General features: G+C 44.4%; 2 protein-coding genes across 2 annotated transcripts in view; both read left to right on the forward strand.

Moving 5' to 3' along the window:
- LOC137267918 (F-actin-capping protein subunit beta) overlaps nt 1-19,024 on the forward strand; it is a 384,252-nt gene that overhangs the window by 273,074 nt on the left and 92,154 nt on the right. The window lies entirely within an intron of this gene.
- Nucleotides 178-2,229, forward strand: LOC137268425 (polypeptide N-acetylgalactosaminyltransferase 5-like). Its single transcript, XM_067802994.1, has one exon. It carries the CDS (start codon nt 184-186, stop codon nt 1,906-1,908), a length of 1,725 nt encoding a protein of 574 aa, XP_067659095.1. The 5' UTR covers nt 178-183; the 3' UTR covers nt 1,909-2,229.

Genomic DNA, 19,024 nt, shown 5'->3' on the forward strand with positions numbered 1-19,024 from the left:
TCACGGTAGCCAAAGCAGACACTGACGACACCTCTCAGCTGGAAACAGACGCCCTAACTTGTTAAACGTATTATATAACAATTTATCAGAGCGAAACGCTGTACTCGAAAAATCTACGATAATGACATTCTTAACAACTTGAGAGCAACTGTCAGTTCTGTTGAGTCGCTACAAGTTTACACCATGGTCTCACCATGGCTGGGGTTCCGAACACGACGATCTCTTCGAAGAGCCATAAGCATGTGTTGTTTAATAGGTGTCATAGTCGCTCTGATGTACCGTATACGGACGAATCACAATAAGTTGTCTCGGGAATTGACAGATGCCTTGTTACGTCTTCACCATCCATACGATCCCAATGTGAAACTCGTGTCTGCCCTAATGAATCTGACGGATCCAGGAGTCGGTGGGACAGGATTGTTGTTAGATGTGACGAAACTACCTAAAGAAGAAGCTGAGAAGTTCAAGAGAAGTTTGGAGCAGTGGGAGTATTCCACCTATACCAGTAGTTTCGTACCACTCCAGAGATCTCTGCCTGATATCCGTCTTAAAGGATGTCATTCGCTGTACACAGACCTCAACCTCCCTGAAACCAGTGTGGTCATTATCTTCCACAACGAGCACTGGTCAGTCCTGCTTCGGACTATCCACAGCGTCATGGACAACAGTCCGCGTCATCTCATCAAGGAGATCATACTTGTGGATGATGCATCTACAGACAAGACCCTAAAGGAACCGTTAGAGGAGTATGTCACTCGATTCAGGAAAGTTAAGATAGTGAGAGTTGAGTCAAATGTGGGACTGACAAGAGCGCGGATGATAGGCTTTGAACAGTCTACTGCTCCTGTAGCAGTCTTTATGGACGCACATTGTGAATGTTTTCCTGGCTGGCTGGAACCACTGGTGACAAGGATCGCTCAAAACCAGAGTATAATAACTACCCCTAACCTTCACTCAGTTCATCCAAAAAGTTTCCAAATCAACGAATGGGGACATGGCAAGGAGATGGGCATACCCGTACTTGTCTTCCCATATCTTTTCTTCACTTGGTCCTCCATGTCAGAAGAGATGTGGAAGAAGAGAAAACGAGAGACAGATCCGGTTCGATCTCCAGCCATGGTTGGATGTGTCATTGCCGTCAGCAGGAGTTGGTTCAGAAAGCTTGGCATGTTTGATCCTGGTTTGGAAATCTGGGGTGGACAGGCTACTGAGCTGGCTATTAAGACGTGGCTCTGTGGAGGTGGACTGGAGATTATTCCCTGTTCGAATGTAGCGCACTTGTACCATCCTCATCGACCATCAGAAAAACGGAGGATCGCATACAACAGAAACATAGCTCGTGTATCCAATGTATGGTTGGACAAGTACAAACAGTTTAGTGACAATTATGACGGCAGCATTGCAGAGTTTGGTGACATTTCTGATAGGATAGCTCTCAGAGATTCGCTCAAATGTCATCCATTTGAGTTTTACTTGACACATGTTAATCCATATCAGTTCATCCCCGGGAACGGTATTTACACAGGGCCGATACGTAATGTGGAGCTTGGTACCCACTGCATGGACTCGGGAGGCAGAAGAAAAGGGGATTCCGTCAATGTTTTGTTGTATTTTTGTCATGGGCAAGGAAATCAGCTTTGGGATTTCACAGAACGTCGTGAGATTAGAATTGGAGGACAATGTTTAGATTCAGGATACGGAGATAACGTTATGATACAGAACTGTCACAGTCAGAGAGGAAACCAGGAGTGGGAGGTGGTCAGTCTCAATGGTCACGTGTTTCTCCGGTCAAACGGATATTGTGTTGGTGTTACCAAAAATAAATCTGCTCTTGTCTTGGAGAAATGCCGCAATTCTGTATTACAGCTGTGGACTTGGAAGCACAACAGGAATCCTAGGATTTCATGACGGTTTATTCCTGTTACGTTGCACAACGGTGTTTCTCAGTCCCCAGTACAAGAGGACAGAAAACAGGAAAGTACGGTTGTATAATTTTCATGCTTAACATTATCCTTTTGTTACTGATGACACTTGATTTGGCAAACTGAAAGACATTTGAAATTATCAGAGAGATATTATTGCTCTTTATGATCCAGATATTTTGTGTTTGTTTGAACAAAATATATATTTGTTGCAATATGTCCCATAATATCTTAATAGACTCAATCCGTGCATTCAACCCTGTTAGAATGTATGTCACAATAAATATGTTTATAATAAACAACAAAACAAGTGTTGTGAGAGTGTTCCCATAAAATCATTAACACACCGAGTGAGCGAGGGAGTAAGGTTTTGCACCTCTTTATACAACATTCCAGCAATACTACGACGGGAGACACCAGAGTGAGTGAGTGAGTGAGTTAATATTGAACGTCACATCGGCAAAATTGCAGCCATATCGTCACGAGAACAATTAATTATAAACATACAAATAAATTAATAGCACATACATGGTAAAAACCTGTCAACGAAGGACAGTAAAACTAACTAGAATATCACAGAGTAAAGCGTAAAACTAGTGATTTGACCTAAAACAATGTATCTTTAGAGGACAGTACAATATAAAACTGAGCTACAGGTTGCCAACAACTGAAGGTAGATCACCATACTAAGGACCATGGGGGAGACACCAGAAATGAACTTAACTTCGGCCTGATCAGCGAACGCTTTAACCACAAGGCTAACCTAGCGCCCCCATGTACCCAACGTAGTGACAAAACACATTCACATAATCATAAGGACACTATCTTTTATTTCTCATGAAGTTTTTCATTGACCGACCGACTGTAATTTTGGCCGCTGACCCAACTCAAATCATGGTGGCAGATTAAGTCAGTGAAAATACGCGTATGCGTTTCTTTTATTGGAGAATATATAATGTTTACAACACTTGAAGTGCACTACAGAAATCGTTGATTTCGTTTCAGTTTACAATCGTTACGTGTTCGATCAGTCGTATACACAGGTTGTACAGTACTGACAGCTCCAAATTCAATGAAAGACACCAAGCATAGCCGAATATAGGCGACGTTTTCATCTTCACGCATCCTCTTATGGTGATACGGGAGTAACGGGGAGGTGGATGGTTAAAGCGTCCGCTCGTTACGCCGAAGACCCAGGTTTGATATCTCACATGTGTAAAATATGTGAAGCCCATTTCGGGTGTCTCCCGCCGTGATATTGCTGGAGTACTACTAAAAGTGTTGTGAAATAACACTCACTTACTCTATGGTGGTACAGAACTACTATCCGAGCTGCCGGTACCAGTGATCCTTGTTGTTCTGGATCGAGATAGCGTCACTGCCGCTGGAGCAACTACCGAAGTGATGGTGTGGTGGGGTTCGCTGTATGATCTTTTCCGTCAGGATAATAAATACGATGGGGGTTTCTCTTTGTCCACGATATTTCTTTGCCCATTAACTGACGATCTCCGCCATGATAATTTGGGTAAGAATTGATCTTAGCAACCTAGGTTTTTCGCCAGAGGTGACTAACGCAATTCGGAACTGAGAGGGAACCAGGAGCGGGAGGTGGTCAGTCTGGAAGGTGACGTGTTTCTCCGGTCAAACGGATATTGTGTTGGTGTTACCAAAAGTAAATCTGCTCTTGTCTTGGAGAAATGCCACAATTCTGTATTTCAGCGGTGGACTTGGAAGCACAACAGGAATCCTAGCGATTTCATGACGGTTTACTCCTGTTACTTTGCACAACGGTGTTTCTCAGTCCCCAGTACAGGAGGACAGGTAAACAGAGGAAATTACGGGTTTTTTGGGGTGGGGGGGGTGGGTTTGATTTGGCAAACTGAAATTATAAGAGATAAATAAATTGATCATAATGATACATATATTTTGCAGTTTGTTTCCTTTTTGTGTTAATACGCTCAATCGATGAATTGAACTATGTTAGAATTTATGGCTCAAAAAATGTTTCAAAAGAAGACAATGCACAACAAAATGAGTGTAAAACGTGTTTCGTTGTATACGTCAAATATGCCAACTCATAACACGGGATGCAGCTAAAAGACTTGTGCAAATGCTTGTTCATTTTGACTTGACTATTGTCACAGCTGACTGATAGGAATCAATAAACGTCAGCTGTACAAACTCCAGAAAGTCCAGACCACTGCTGCTATAGGATAGTGACTTCTTAAGGATTTGCAGCGATAATCACCTTTAAAATTGTGAAGAAATGTCAAAATGATTTGGCACCACCATATCTTTCTAGTATGCTAGTAGACTACATCCCTGTAAAGACTCTTCGATCTCAAAATCTGACTCTTCAGAACACACCAATGTATAACCTTACCCGCTGGGAACAGAACCTTGAGTCACCCACGACTATGGAACAAACCTTTTCTGGACATCAAACTTTTATCATCGTCAATTGCATTCAAATCAAAACTGAAGACGCAACTAATTTCAGGCTATTATTCATAGACCCTTTTTCAACCTATTATTTATGAATTATAATTTTCTCCTGCTATTATTCATAGACATTATTTCAGGCAATCATTCGTATTTTACATTACATATACACCTCATCAAAAGTAACGCACCACCCACATTTGAAGAAAGTTGTGGTACATAAAGATGACTGTGCGAAAGAAAATGGTATTCAAAGACCGTTGAATGGGATATCTGGGACCTGTAAAAATGGTAATACATGAGTTTGAGGCAACGTCTTTTAATGACAACAATACCAGCCAAAACAAGACCCTAAAAAGTATTGCCACCCACAGTTACCAAATGAACACAAGACATCGAATGTGCATAGAAATTGAATCTTATATGGGACAGTTTCACACACAGAAATGTCTTGAATATCTTGTGCAACCACCATTGGCAGCAATGGTCACTCTGACACGACGTCTCATCCTCTCAATGAGCCTTCGGATCCTCCTCAATAGTATTCTGTTCCACTTCTCCACCAAAGCCTGGGACAATTCCTGCAAATGAATTGATTGGAGGTTCCCTCTGCTTGACCTGGCGGCTCAGGATGTCCTACAGATGCTCTAGGGGGTTGAGGTCAGGGCTTCGAGTATCGTGTCTATGGCATTGTTCCTGAGAAACTGGCGAACAGCATGGGCTCGATGAGGTCTAGCATTGTCGTCCATGAAGACATGTCTGCTTGCAAGATTGTGGTTGTCAAAATGAGGCACCACATGTTCATTCAGAATCTCATTCTGGTATCTCTGTCCATTAAGATTCCAAGGAATGATGACCAGATCAAGCTTGCAGTCAAAGTAACAGCAACCCCACACCATGACACTACCTGTTCCAAAAGGTGCCTCCTCCTGGATGTTTCCCTGGTGATATGCTGCTCCTCTTGACGCGGGCGGCCATGCAGAAGGAACCGGCTTTCGTCCGACCAATGAATGCTCCTTCATGATCTAATATTCCACACTAGTATGGGACCAGCGCTTTTCAGAGGTGACGTAACACGCCCTCGGGAAAGCACTGGCCCAATACCATGACGTCACGGAGGCTGTCATGCGATGAGGAATGCCTCAGTGACGTCGGAAATGTGATGTCGTCCCACAGCGAGCGCGACGATGACATCACGGAAAACGACACCACATTCTCGGGATTACGTCGCGAGCGATATTCTTGACGTCGCTACCCAAAACGATTGACGTCACAGGTTAGTGTGACGTGGTAGTCATCGCAAACGTCACAAGTAGTCTATGGGGGTGGAGGGCAATATGGTTGTCACGTGTGAATGCGTGTGTGTGTGTTAAATAATACTCTCCTCATGACGTCACACTAACCTACCAGTATTCTCTATTGCTCTCACGCGCATTTTGTACCTAAATGCATCATTAACGTGCCATTAACATTTTTTGGAAGGAGCCTAGGGAATGTCGTACAGTCGCACTCTTAATCACACGACCACCCCGCCTGTGTAAAGCTCTCTACAATACAACAAAGAAAGACGGTTATATACTACCAAATAGAACACATAAGAGTCGCACAGTCTGTGTAAAGCTCTCGACAATACAAGACCGCGCGAGCACAGTATTCTTCATCGTTTAAACCACCCCACACAATATTATACCCACTAGGTAAACAACGTCAACACATCTACATGAAACACAACAGAGGCTGGTAAAACGACATTTAAACATATTTTATTCGTAAATAAGCGACCCGTGAAGGTCCCGGGGTAGAATAGGCCTTCAGCAACCCATGCTTGCCATAAAAGGCGACTCAGCTTGTCGTAAGAGGCGACTAACGGGATTGGGTGGTCAGGCTCGCTGACTTGGTTGACGCATGTCATCGGTTCCCAATTGCGCAGATCGATGCTCATGTTGTTGATCACTGGATTGTCTGGTCCAGACTCGATTATTTACAGACCGCCGCCATATAGCTGTAATATTGCTGAGTGCGGCGTAAAACTAAACTCACTCACTCACTCGTAAATAAGCATAGACACAGCTACATTTCTACTCACGTCAGTATCAAACCTGACGGGGCAGGTAACTTTGAGAAATGTGCACGAAGGGCTGAACCTGTTGTGTTCAAAGTCTATATCGTCCTCTGCAGACCGTTTCCACAGTCTTAAACCACACCACGCACACACTATCTTGTCCGCAACGCTTGAATAAAAGAACCCTCTCCGGGCTAGCTGATTTCCCTTTTGAATCAGCTGTTCAGGCCAGTCCTGGAAAGAAGCCATCCTGGCGTAGCCGTTTATCATTGGCTCGTGGTAGTAGTTCTGGTTTAAGTCTGCCAACAATTTCCTCGCTTCCCCAACGTGTCTCCTAGAATACCAGCAACTGTTTTTCACTGTCTCCTCTTCTTTCCATGTCGTGAAACGGAAATTTAGAACCAGCTACCGCATTATCATCGTTGAAACGTGAGAGGCCATATTTCCCATCCACTGACAAACTGTCTTCGTTTCCAGAATCCGGTGATGTCGATACTTCTGTCTTATTGCAGGAAACGTTACATCTTTCTTCATCATCCCCGTGCTCATTGTATGAATCGGGAACGTAGTAGCGAGACATCGTTGCACGGAGTGCTCAGACTACGAGACCTCACTCTCAAACAGTCGGCTTCTAACTGGCTTCTGCGTGTCTGGTGTGCGCGTCATACTCCCGTCAGCTGTTACGTGTTTTCAGAGTCCGGTGATGTCGATACTTCTGTCTTCATCTTATTGCAGGAAACTTTAATCTTTCTCCATCATCCCCGTGCTCATCGCATGAATCAGGAACGTAGTAGCGAGACAACGTCGGACGGAGCACTCAAACTAGACAACCTCACTCTCGAACAGTCGACTTCTAACTGGCTTCTGCGTGTCTGGCGTGCGCGTCATACTCTCGTAAGCTGTTACCTTCAGGGGTGAGACGTAAGTAGGTCTCGTCCGCTCATTGGACGGAAGGGGGTCAAAGGAGATTTGGACACAATTATACCTATCACGTCCAAAATAGGCGATATCACTGCACGTCATCTCTCCCCCTTGCGGGCACACACGTCACTACTTTACACCCACACGACTGTACATCGAACGTGTCGAGGCATGCACCTGAGGTTCGCGGTTTAAATCAAGCGTTAGTCAGTACCTCATGGTCATGCAGCCGTCCCTGGCAACACCTCAGGGTTTCCACACACGCGCGTGTCGAAACATCTCTCCCTCTCTCTCATGCGCAGCAGCAACTGTGGGTTGAGAGAGAGACTCCCATACAAACTCAAACAATACCAAACAAATATGTACAATCACGAATAATTTATTTCACATTTATCAACATGATGTGAATATCACCAACGGACGCTTTGGGACTCATCCCCCACCTCTGGGAATGCACGTCCTCATCTATGGTGTAGGTCGGTGGTGACGGGGGGAAAGTGAGGGGTCTTTCAGGGCTGGTGGTCAGATGTGGTGGACTATTGTCGTCCGGACTCGAATCGATGGTGTACACCGGAGGTCGGCTTACTGGGGTTCCCACCCCTGTATTGACCCTACTAGAATGTCCTCCTCCCCCAGCTCCTTGAATCTGATACAGCTCGCTCATCCACCCACCCGACGTTTGTGTGGAAGCGTCCACTACCACCCCCTTCTTTCTTTTAATACAGTTGGAGTATCTTTCGACAGGCACCACGAAGCCCTTCTCCTCTCCCACCGCTGAGCAGTGTTGTCGGACTCCTGCTTCCTCTTCTTCTCGATGTCATCTTGCACTCCGCAGTGGCGGGCGTAATGTCCATTTTCCCCGCACTTGTAACATATCATTTGCGGACAGTTTGGGGACCAGTGGTCGGCGCTCCCGCACTTGTAACACCGACCATAATCTCGAGAAGTGGTAGACTGCTCCTTCGTGGCGGGAGAGCAGTTCGTCGCTGGGGGACGCAGTCGCTCTACCCACTAGCGTGGGTCAGTTTCTTCTATAGTGGCCCTTTATGCCGCCGCATGCGGTACAGTGTTCGGGACACTGAGTGCCCCAATGTCCAGTACCTCCACACCTATTTCCACACACCGCCTTAAGGATGTTCGCTGGTTAGACAAATAATAATAAACGTGACCAGCGAACATCCTTAAGGCAATCTTCAAAAGTGTGGTCGGTCGTCCCCGGGCACTTCCAGCAGTTGCGACCAATAATTGCGAATCCATGGTGGTTGCTGTAGAAGCCATTTTTAAAACTACCTAAATATAAAGCTTTGCAATCTTCCGTACTGAAACAAATGGCTTGCTACGTGCCTGTAGACATCATATTTTGATGTAACATGATTAAATATCGAGGTTAAAAACGCAGAAATAGGATCAAATTGGATCAGTAACTATACCATCCAAGCATCCTAAAAGTACTACACTGCTGGGATATTTGGTTACGATCGGACAAGGAATACCATGGATATTTTTAAACAAATGGCATATGATGGGCATCCGGCCTCCTGACTGTTTACGTGAAAAAATTCTGCTGATATGGACAGGAGCCCAGTTCCTTTGTCCGTCACGGTCGAAGGAGCGGGCGCTGACCAAATTGCAGTTTGGTTTCGTAATTAGACCGTTGGCGAGAAACATTATTCGCTCCGCATCAGTGCCCCTTTAATGATAATCGACGTGGAACAATAGAGGTGAAGCCAAGCGTTATTAAGGTACGACTGAGCAGAAAGCACTGTGATTCAGTACCGGGCGGCACGTGTGTTTATACCCCCCAAGGCTAGTGTGTATATCGCTGCACAACAGTACCGAGATTACCGCCTGGAACAGATTTGGGGAACATTATCGCTTACGTGACAATCACCTATCAGCACGCGTGTTCATATAGCGCTCACTCCACCTCTACCCCTCGAGTGTAGTGTGTATTATCGCTTACACGACAGGCCACTGTTACCGAGATCACCTCAAGGCTCGAGGCATTTTGTGTGTTCGTCACGCCACTCAAACCCAAACATACGATAACTGTTTTCTTAAACGACGCCTGACGCTTTTCTCTCTCTCTCTCTGATGGTAGCGCAACGACACAGCATGGGCTCCTCCAAACCAACACCACCGACCCTTCTTCAACAACAGCAACGACAGGCGCAGCCCTCGTGCAAACGAGACGCCGCTTCACCACCGACGGATCACCGACGAACCACCGACATCCCCTACAGCAGCGAGGAACGCACCAACGACGATGAGCAAAACAACGCCGCCGCCCACCACCACCAACAACAACGACGAAGACGACACCACCACTAGGACGACGACGGACGTCCTCGCACCACCCCAAAACTCGAAGCAGCGAGCGAGGAAACAACAACCCGTGTGTGGTGGCAAGAAAAGGAAACATAAGAGAAAAGACGACGACGATGGCGGCAAGAGGAAGAAGAAACAAGCGAATATTCAAGAACGTCGAGGTGATGATGGTGTTGAAACAACCATCGCACTCGACGCCGAATTACAAAGGCCGAGTTAATGACTGATAGCAGCGACGATTCAGCGTGAAAAAAAATCCATTCAATACACGTATAAGTAAACGAACGGGTCATGTCGTCAGTTTGAAATGTAATACTATCTTCTGTCATTACTTACAGAACAGCTTCTTACGAGTTTGTTTATTCGTGTAATGTTTGACGTTAATTTACGCCATTCTTCTATGGAAATAGTTATACCTAATATCGTTGCTTTGCCAGCTAGAAATGGTCTAATATCGATTATGGGAAGGTTTTCTTTCGTACAAACGGACACCCGTTTTGTAGCAGAAAGGCGTAATTGACTCTGCATACACCCCGTGTCTGTTAGGTTCGCACCACTCGAAGCGTTGGACATCGTCGTCCCGGTAGGATGTTGGGATGTGGGTGTCACGAACAAGGATGTGCAGAGCGTTATAACCACAGCGATCAGTAGTAGTAGTAGTAGCGCGACCATCGAGAAGCGCTTTGACACCGATTTTCTCCATTTCGAAGTTTTGTAGTTTTTATTCGTGGTTTCCATTCTCGAATAAACGTTGTGTTTATGAGGGCGAGCGAGAGAGAGATATCATGCACCACTAATTATGCGCGGCTTCGTCCTTTATATATAAGCGACCAACGTCACCCCTTTCCCTCACTCTTTTATGAATATGGCTGGCGCACTCGGGCAGGAACGGTTAGTAAACAGTGCACATTTCCAATTCCCAGAGATATTCAGACTCTTGATAGGAGGTCCTAGCGGGGCGGGTAAAACCACATTCGTAAAGCACATGCTAGAAAATGATATCGATGGCCCTTGGCCCCTGCTACAAAAAGTACCCGACATCATCGTGTGAGTGTATAGCGAAACGCAACCTATATACGACGCTATAAAGCGATATGCGCTAGGGGTGGTATTGCAATTCATTTCGTGGAGAAGATTAGCGACGATGTTGAAGGTTACGTAGACGCTTACAAGCATAACTGGCTCGTGACTGACGACGCGGGGGGTGATTTGACAAAGGAAGACGAAATCGAGTCACTCCGATGGTTCGTTAAGAAGTCCCACCAGAACAGAATATTTTCGCTCGGACACCCTTCCATAGAACAATCAGCTTAAATTGCACGCACGTGGTTGTGTATAAGAACCTTCGGGACAGACGTCAGATAGAACATTTAGCCAGGCAAATATTCCCCGGACAGTCGAGGTTTATAAGAGAAACCTACGCCCAAGCTACGTCACAACCACACACCTGTATATTGTTAGACTTAACGCCGAGTACACCAGGCGAGTGCGAGGTAACCTCTTTAACGGGGAAAACGGAGAAATAGACGTGTACCAACCTAAGAAAATAAAATGAATAGTACGAATTGCTACAACGATAAGGGTTGCGTGACGGGACAGAAACGCTCCGCGTACTGGCCGGAACTCGCTCCTCGATGGCCACGGACGAAGACGACAGTAGTAGTAGTAGTAGTAGTAGTAGTAGTAGTAGTAGTAGTAGTACTAGTAGTAGTAGTACTAGTAGTAGTAGTAGAAGCAACAGTTATGACGACGACTATTCCACGTCTCCCGACGAATACCCCGACGACTCTGGTACAGACGCGACAGTCTCTACTAACACCGTCAGCGCTTCTCCTCCTCCATCGTGGTGGGACAGCGACACGCAACGGCATTACCGGGAGGATGTAGGCGGTTACGACGACGAAAGTAGCAGCGACGATGCTGATGATGACAACGTACACCACCTCGCGAGACGCCGAGGAGGACTCCCTACCGTCACGTTCGCATCGGACGAGGATGGACGACGAACACGCGGCTTGAGTAGAGGTTCGGTTATCCCTCCGATACCACCACCCAAACGTATTTTAAAGAGGAAATAAAATAATAAATATAACGGTCGCGTGTTTTAGTGGTCATTTGCTGGATACCCTCAGCGTAGTGCAGCATCCCCTCTAGTGGAGGTGGTGAGTAATTTGGAAGACGTTATGCCTCGTTCTAGTAACAAATTACTCCACGTCGTAGTGAAAAGGACACCGGCTAGAAAGAGGTTCGTCCAACAGGGTGAAAGCTAATGCAGACATTATACACTACCTATGTAGAGCCCCAGGCGCTGTCAGATCGCGATCGGTCCAGTGCTTGCACAGAGAAGTCATTGACGCTTTTAGCGAGACTGCCGTTAACGTGTATTCTGGCAGTCTGCCTATGACTGATGATCAGAGGCGCAGAATAATTGTACGAAAAGAGCTCTCTATACCCCGTGTCACAGACACAAGGTTTCGCAGGCTGGTAAAAGGAAAATATTGGCGCAAAAGGGTAGTATCTTACCTCTGTTACTACCGCTTTTAGCACCAGTCGTAACAAAGCTCGTATCGAGCGTGGTAGGGTCCTTCACAGGGTCTTAACACCTACTTCACCATGTCATCCAGAGCCTTTACCAAGATGGTCGTGTTAACCGAAGCTGCTTATTCCAGACTTTTAGATTCCTCTCGATACGCATCGACAGAGTCTCGGTTAGACTAAAAGCTAGTCTCTGAAATGAACATGTTTTACTGAAAAAACGTTCATAGTGAAGAAAATAAATATAATGAAATGGAGCCTTGAGACTTTCTTCATTTCCAGAAGCTGAAGCTAAGGAAATCTAGACTTGCCACATTTTCTAGACTTGCGTGGGCTTTCTTGGATATATATACTTCAGGGTCTGTACGACAGACTAAGGACTGGCCTGAACAGCTGGTTCAAAAGGACAGGGTACGTGTGCGGGATGTGGTTTAAGACTGTGGAAATGGTCTGCAGAAGACGATACAGACTTTGAACACAACAGGTTCAGCCCTTCAGCGCATTTCTCAAAATTACCTGCCCCGCCAGGTTTGATACTGACATGAGAACTGTATTGTAGAGAGCTTTACACAGGCGGGGTGGTCGTGTGATTAAGAGTGCGTAGGTCTTACGGTCTAGTATTGTAGAGAGCTTTACATGGACTGTACGACATTCCCTAGCCTCCTTCCAAAAAATGTTAATGGCACGTTAATGGTGCATTTATGAGGTACAAAATGCGCGTAGTGTAGTGTGATGTCATGAGGAGAGTGTTATTTCGCACACACACACACACACACACACACACACATACACACACGCATTACACGCGCGCTCACGCATTCACACGTGGCACCCATATCCCCTCCACACACACACACACACACACACCATAGACTTCTTGTGACGTTTGCGATGACTACCACGTCACACTAACCTGTGACGTCAATCGTTTTGGGTAGCGACGTCAAGAATATCGCTCGCGACGTATTCCCGAGAATGTGGTGTCGTTTTCCGTGATATCATCGTCGCGCGCGCGCGCTCGCTGTGCGTCGACATCACATTTCCGACGTCACTGAGGCGGCCCTCATCGCATGACAGCCTCCGTGACGTCATGGTATTGGCCAACGCTTTCCCGAGGGCGTGTTACGTCACCTCTGAAAAGCGCTGGTCCCATACTACTTCCACCCCTCCTTGCTGTGCACCAATTTAGGCGATCCTGTTTGTGCCTGGGGGTCAGTAGTGGCCTTCTGACTGGACGTCTTGCTCTCAGACCTGCAGCATGAAGGTGACGGACAGTGCCGGTGGACAGTTTTTGGAAAGGGCGCCATAGGTTCAGTAGCTGCACACTGTTGCGGCGGAATGGATTACGCCTAGCCATTCGAACCAATGCTCTGTCCTCCCTGGCATCTGTTTTCTTTGGCCTAATTGTGCTGGATCGGTCCTTAACATCTCCTGTAGCACCATGTTTGGCAATTCACCTGCTAATCGTCGTGATTCAATTCTCGGCCAATAGCACGACATGACATCCCGGTCCTGTGCATACCAATGATCTGCCATCTTTGTCCTATGGACACCTTGGGTGCCATTTTAACCGAAAAGTCACCCAGGGGATGAATGACGCAGCCTAATTTATCAGATGGTAAACATGCATGTTCGTGTTGAGATGGTGGCCCGTTACACGTGCACGTGAATTTCCCCAAGGTGCATGCTTTAGGCAGAAAGTATGCACAGAACAACGTTTTTTCATAGAGACCTATCGAAAAAATCATCACTGGAAAAATTGTGAAGTTAAGGTAATTAATATTGGGTGGTGCGTTACTTTTTATGAGGTGTATACTTTGTTCTGAGCTTAGAGCATGCATCTTGTGGACGGATACAACGCTTTATAAATACTCATTATATGTTTTACAGATTAGAAATGAAATGCAGCAGAGAGGGTTTGGGTGATCCTGGCACAGTCAGGCTGGTAAAGCTCATCATCAGCCCAGGGCCCTCACCCCCTCTACACGCAGCCCAGACAGCGAATGGGACTTCTCCCAGAAAACACTGTTTTCTAGTCGAACACACCAAGAACGTTCCGGAGAATATGGAGGCTCCCCAACACTCCGGCCTTCTGCATTACCCAGATTGTGAGAAGGGCTGTGCTCCCGGTGGAGAACTCTCCTGATCTGCGCCAAGAGATGAGGAGGTACGAAACCAAGGGCAACGAGAACAATGGGGAGCCTGACGACAGTGTACTTGGGATGCAGGCGAGACATTTCAAAGGCGAGGTCCGCATATTTTTCATGCTTTTCCTGAATCTTGCCAATCACATTGCTGTCAAAAGGGACAGAAAATTCAATGATATAAATAATTTCATTAGTTTTATCAAAAAGAACAAGATCAGGTTTGTTGGCTGGAATTCGTCTTAGGCTGTATATTGGCCTATTCCAGAGAAGTTTAAAAGCATCATTTTCCAGGACGCCCTGGACATGTTCAGGGTCGTACCATGGGTGGACCTCGGAGTCAAAGCCACAGGCATTGCGGAGACGGTAGTAGAACAGCGAGCCATGCTATCATGTCTTTTAAGATATGCCGTTTGTGCCAGGGAAGAGCATCCAGTGACAAGGTTTGGACAGCCTCTGCACATTCATTGCATTTCATGGAAATATTTTCTTTTGGATCACATTTATGAATTTAGCAGCTGTTATAATTGTCATCATTGTGAGAGTGTTCACGTAAAATCATACGCACAATAATTAGTGAGTGAGTTAGGTTTTACTCCTCATTAAGCAATATCACGGCGAGGGACACTAGAAATGGACTTCACACACTGTACCCACGTGGAGATTGAAAGACCCGTCTTCGGTGTGACGAGCGAAAACTGTAACCACTGGGCTACCCCACCACCCTCATACAAACAAACCTGTGACAAAACATTGTATCGACACGACATCTTCTATTTCTCACGGGGTTTCTCGTTGCCCTGCAACTAGACCGTCGACAAAACTTTGCATAATAATGGCTATGTGAAACATATATTTAAAATAGATACTACCCTAAAATATCTCCAATGGGTCAAGCAAACGACTGTGGCTACAATAGGGTGTTTCTGAATGTTTATAAATCTCTGCTTATAACGAATATGTATATAACGATCTGATGATTGTAATGAAATGGGTTTATGCGCTTACTCCTTGGCTGAATTTTACTATCTCTTTGAGTGTCTACGATCAGGCATAATTGAACAAAATGACACCAACAATATTCAAGAAGCTAAAAATTTATGATATTCCTAGCTCACCTCAAAACTGTTAGCTAAAAGTCCAACAGGAAATTGCAAAACGTTGATGTGAGTGAAAAATATGACATATATGCATCGCCCGGTCTCATCTGATCCGCCATTGAAATACATGTACTAGTGTTTCTAGTTATTATTTTAAAACTTCTTTCACAAATACCGTTAGTTTTTATGAGGGGAATATGCCATCAGGTGAAAGGTGTTTGCAAATAATTTTGATAGTTTTACGTTTTTAGAAAAATTAAGGTGTATCTAATGTGTGTGAAAAAATGTGACATATCCGATATGATCTGAGCATTGATGCTTATGATGATTGAGTCTTATAGTTCTATACCTTCATTCTTTCTTGTTGATCTAAGTACATGTATTTGGCAAAACTGGAAAGGTGTTTACAACGCTTTGTGATAGTTAATGGTGTGTGACAGTGTCAGTTAACATTTTGTCAATGTCCATGTCCTTCCCCACCTGCAATAATATACCTGAATTACTAATGAAAGCAAATTATCAAAAATCAAAGTAGATTTTAAAAAAAAAAGAAAAAAAAAAGGGACAGCTGATGTTAACACGTGTTCTAGGGCAGCTTTGCGTTCTCTGACATTCACTGATTGTAAAATTCCGATTGTTACAATGAACTGACTGAAGTACTGTTAAACGCAGCTGAAGTTGCGCTGAGAAGGAGCCAAGTCACAGTGTGCGTTGGGGTAGAACGTGGCACGTTAATTAGTACAAATGGTAAAGACAGTAAATGAGTGACTTTTTGTAGATTATCCCCGATTGAAGGAAGTGGCCTTACTTAGAAGACGCCGGAGTCCTATCGGATGTACTTGAAGATACTTTTTGTCCGTTGAATGTTTCACATACAGCGGCTGTGTAACTACCGATCTGCACGTGCTTAATGATTGACAGGTACCGATATCGAGGTAGGGGCAGACGTCGGGTGGTCAGAAGCCAGCAGGATCTTATTCAACTTAGCTCAAAGCACGTTCCACACATGGTCGTAGAAGAAAAGAGAGCTGCGTAAAGTGAGATTACTTTAAAAAATGAATATTTTCTTTTCCAGTATACTTCCTGGTACAATGCGTGAATATCGCTGGTACTTGTGGTGCCCCAACAACATCAGTGAGTGAGCGAGTATGAATGAGTGAGTGAGTGTGTGTGTGCGTGTGTGAGTGAGTGAGGGATCACACACTGCACCCTGGGTGGTGAGGACGCCCAGAGGTTGAAACGTTCACTCATCACTCAAAGGCCCCGGGTTTGAATCCCCAAACAGTTGCATTGTGTGAAGCCCATTTCTGGTGTTTATGATGCTGCTTCAAGCAAAAAAACGTCAATGCTAAAACCCACCCACACTGCACCTGCATGTGTAACTCAGACTTGGGCCTTAAGGGTTATGAGTGTGCACTTGTACCACAGGACCACCTGAGAGTCAAAACATAGAACAAACACTGAATGTGCAGGATATTACTTGGTGTTTATTCAAAGAGTAGTAATCTCTGCCATACAAATTATCTGTGCAGGAAATGTTCACAAGTAGAAATGTGTAAATGTCGACCAGGCATACATATACTGCTCAATACAATACAGGGATCACAGGCGCCAAGAATAGTAAGACACATTCACAATAACTAGAGAAAACCATGTCAGAGATAGAGACAACAGCTTCCGGAAACTTTATTAAAATATTTTCCATATGGCAACTTTGTATCAAATCTGTAAAATATTTCATGGTTTTGCAACATCCATGTATATTCATGTTTATAAGCGACAAGGCTTCCATATCACAATTAACATAACACAATGCAAAGAATTCAGACACTAATATTTATAATCATTCTCATAATCACCAATTATTATCATTATTACTTTTTATTATTATCAATACAAGCCCCAAGTCAAATAGTCTCTTCTCTGACATCAGTTAGAATGCATAGTTTGTTGTATTCCTATCACATTAAAATTGCTCTACTCTTCACACCTCACACATACTATCTTCCCAACTACTATCTAATATACTCTGTGAAATGCTGAACTGTACATTATATTCCATGTGATTCTAATAATAACCTCCTACACCTTTTAACTAAAATAAAACCTTTTGCACAAGGACAATGACTAGTATCAGAATTTAAATATATTATTTAAATCTAACCAAATCTTAAATTTCTTCCTGGCTGATGTAGCATCCTATTTGCCAGAATACAATTAAACCTCTTAAGGCTGGTTATGTAATGGCAAGAAGTGAAACGCAGCAATACAACAGTTTCCAAGGAAATGTATTAAAAAACATGCACACCAAACCAAATATAACTCAGATTAAATAAATCTCCTTTCAAATCTCACATAAGCTTATCAGAAATTGTTTTGGATCTGCATGTGCATAATTATCAGTCTTGACAGTTGTTCTCACACACAGTACCTCCCAAACATTCAGTGCAATTTACAAAGCAACCTAGTGAAATTCCTTGTTTATCTATTTTATTGGTCACCATTCTGGTGTAGCAAACTGAGCATCTTCCTGGTGGGTGGAAGCTCATTGGTTTATACCCTGGCTGTAGCCTACATGCACAAATGATACTTATTACCTTGCCTGAACAAGCAACCATACACTCATACACATACCTATGTAGGTCAAGGTGACCATAAATCTAATTTCACCTTCACATCACCTCACTCATCAAACAAAAACTTAAGATGCTGAAAAGGTTTCAGCAACAATGACAATGACATGAGCATACAGTAAATATGCTTTTAAATCTTATGAAAAATATTGGACTGCACTTCCTTTCTGTTACCTTTCGACCTTTTTACTATCCTGTTTACTATCTTAGTCCTTTGGACCCCCTTTACTATCTTAGTCCTTGAAACCCCTTTACTTAGTCCTAGGAACCCCTTTATTGCAGTCTCCCTTCATTGTCTTAGTCCTTGAAAGCCCTTTGCTAACTAAGCCAATTGAACCACTTTATATAAGTCCCTTGGCCCCCTTTACTGTATTAGTCCTTGAAACCCCTTTACTATCTTAGTCCTTGGACCCTGTTATTATGCTCTTAGAACCTCTTTACTTTTGGTCCTTGGACCCCTTAATCATCTTAGCTCTTAGACCCCTTCATTTCTAGTCATTGGACCCCTTTATTATCTTAGCTCTTAGACCCCTCTATTTCTAGTCCTTGGACCCCTTTACAATCTTAGTTTTTAGACCCCTATATTTCTAATCCTTGGACCGCTTTACAATCTTCACTCTTAGAACCCGTGTATTTCCGGTCCTTGGACCCTTTTACAATCTTAGAACCCCTTTATTTCTGGTCCTTGGACCGCTTTACTATCCTAGATTCTTGATCAGTTTACTACATAAACCTTTGCAACTTCTTCACTATCGTATCACCATTACCATATTAGCCCTGATATCTTCAGTCATTTGACCACCTTCACTGTCCTTGCCTTTGTATCCTGTTACTATCTTAGCCTTTGGATACCGTTTACTATCATGTCCCGACTATCCTGTTTACCATCCCAGCCCTTGGACCTCCTTTACGATCCTTGCTGTTTGACACCCTTGCC

The sequence above is a fragment of the Haliotis asinina genome, chromosome 16 (genome assembly GCF_037392515.1).
Source record: "Haliotis asinina isolate JCU_RB_2024 chromosome 16, JCU_Hal_asi_v2, whole genome shotgun sequence".
In the NCBI taxonomy this organism is placed as follows: Eukaryota; Metazoa; Mollusca; class Gastropoda; order Lepetellida; family Haliotidae; genus Haliotis; species Haliotis asinina.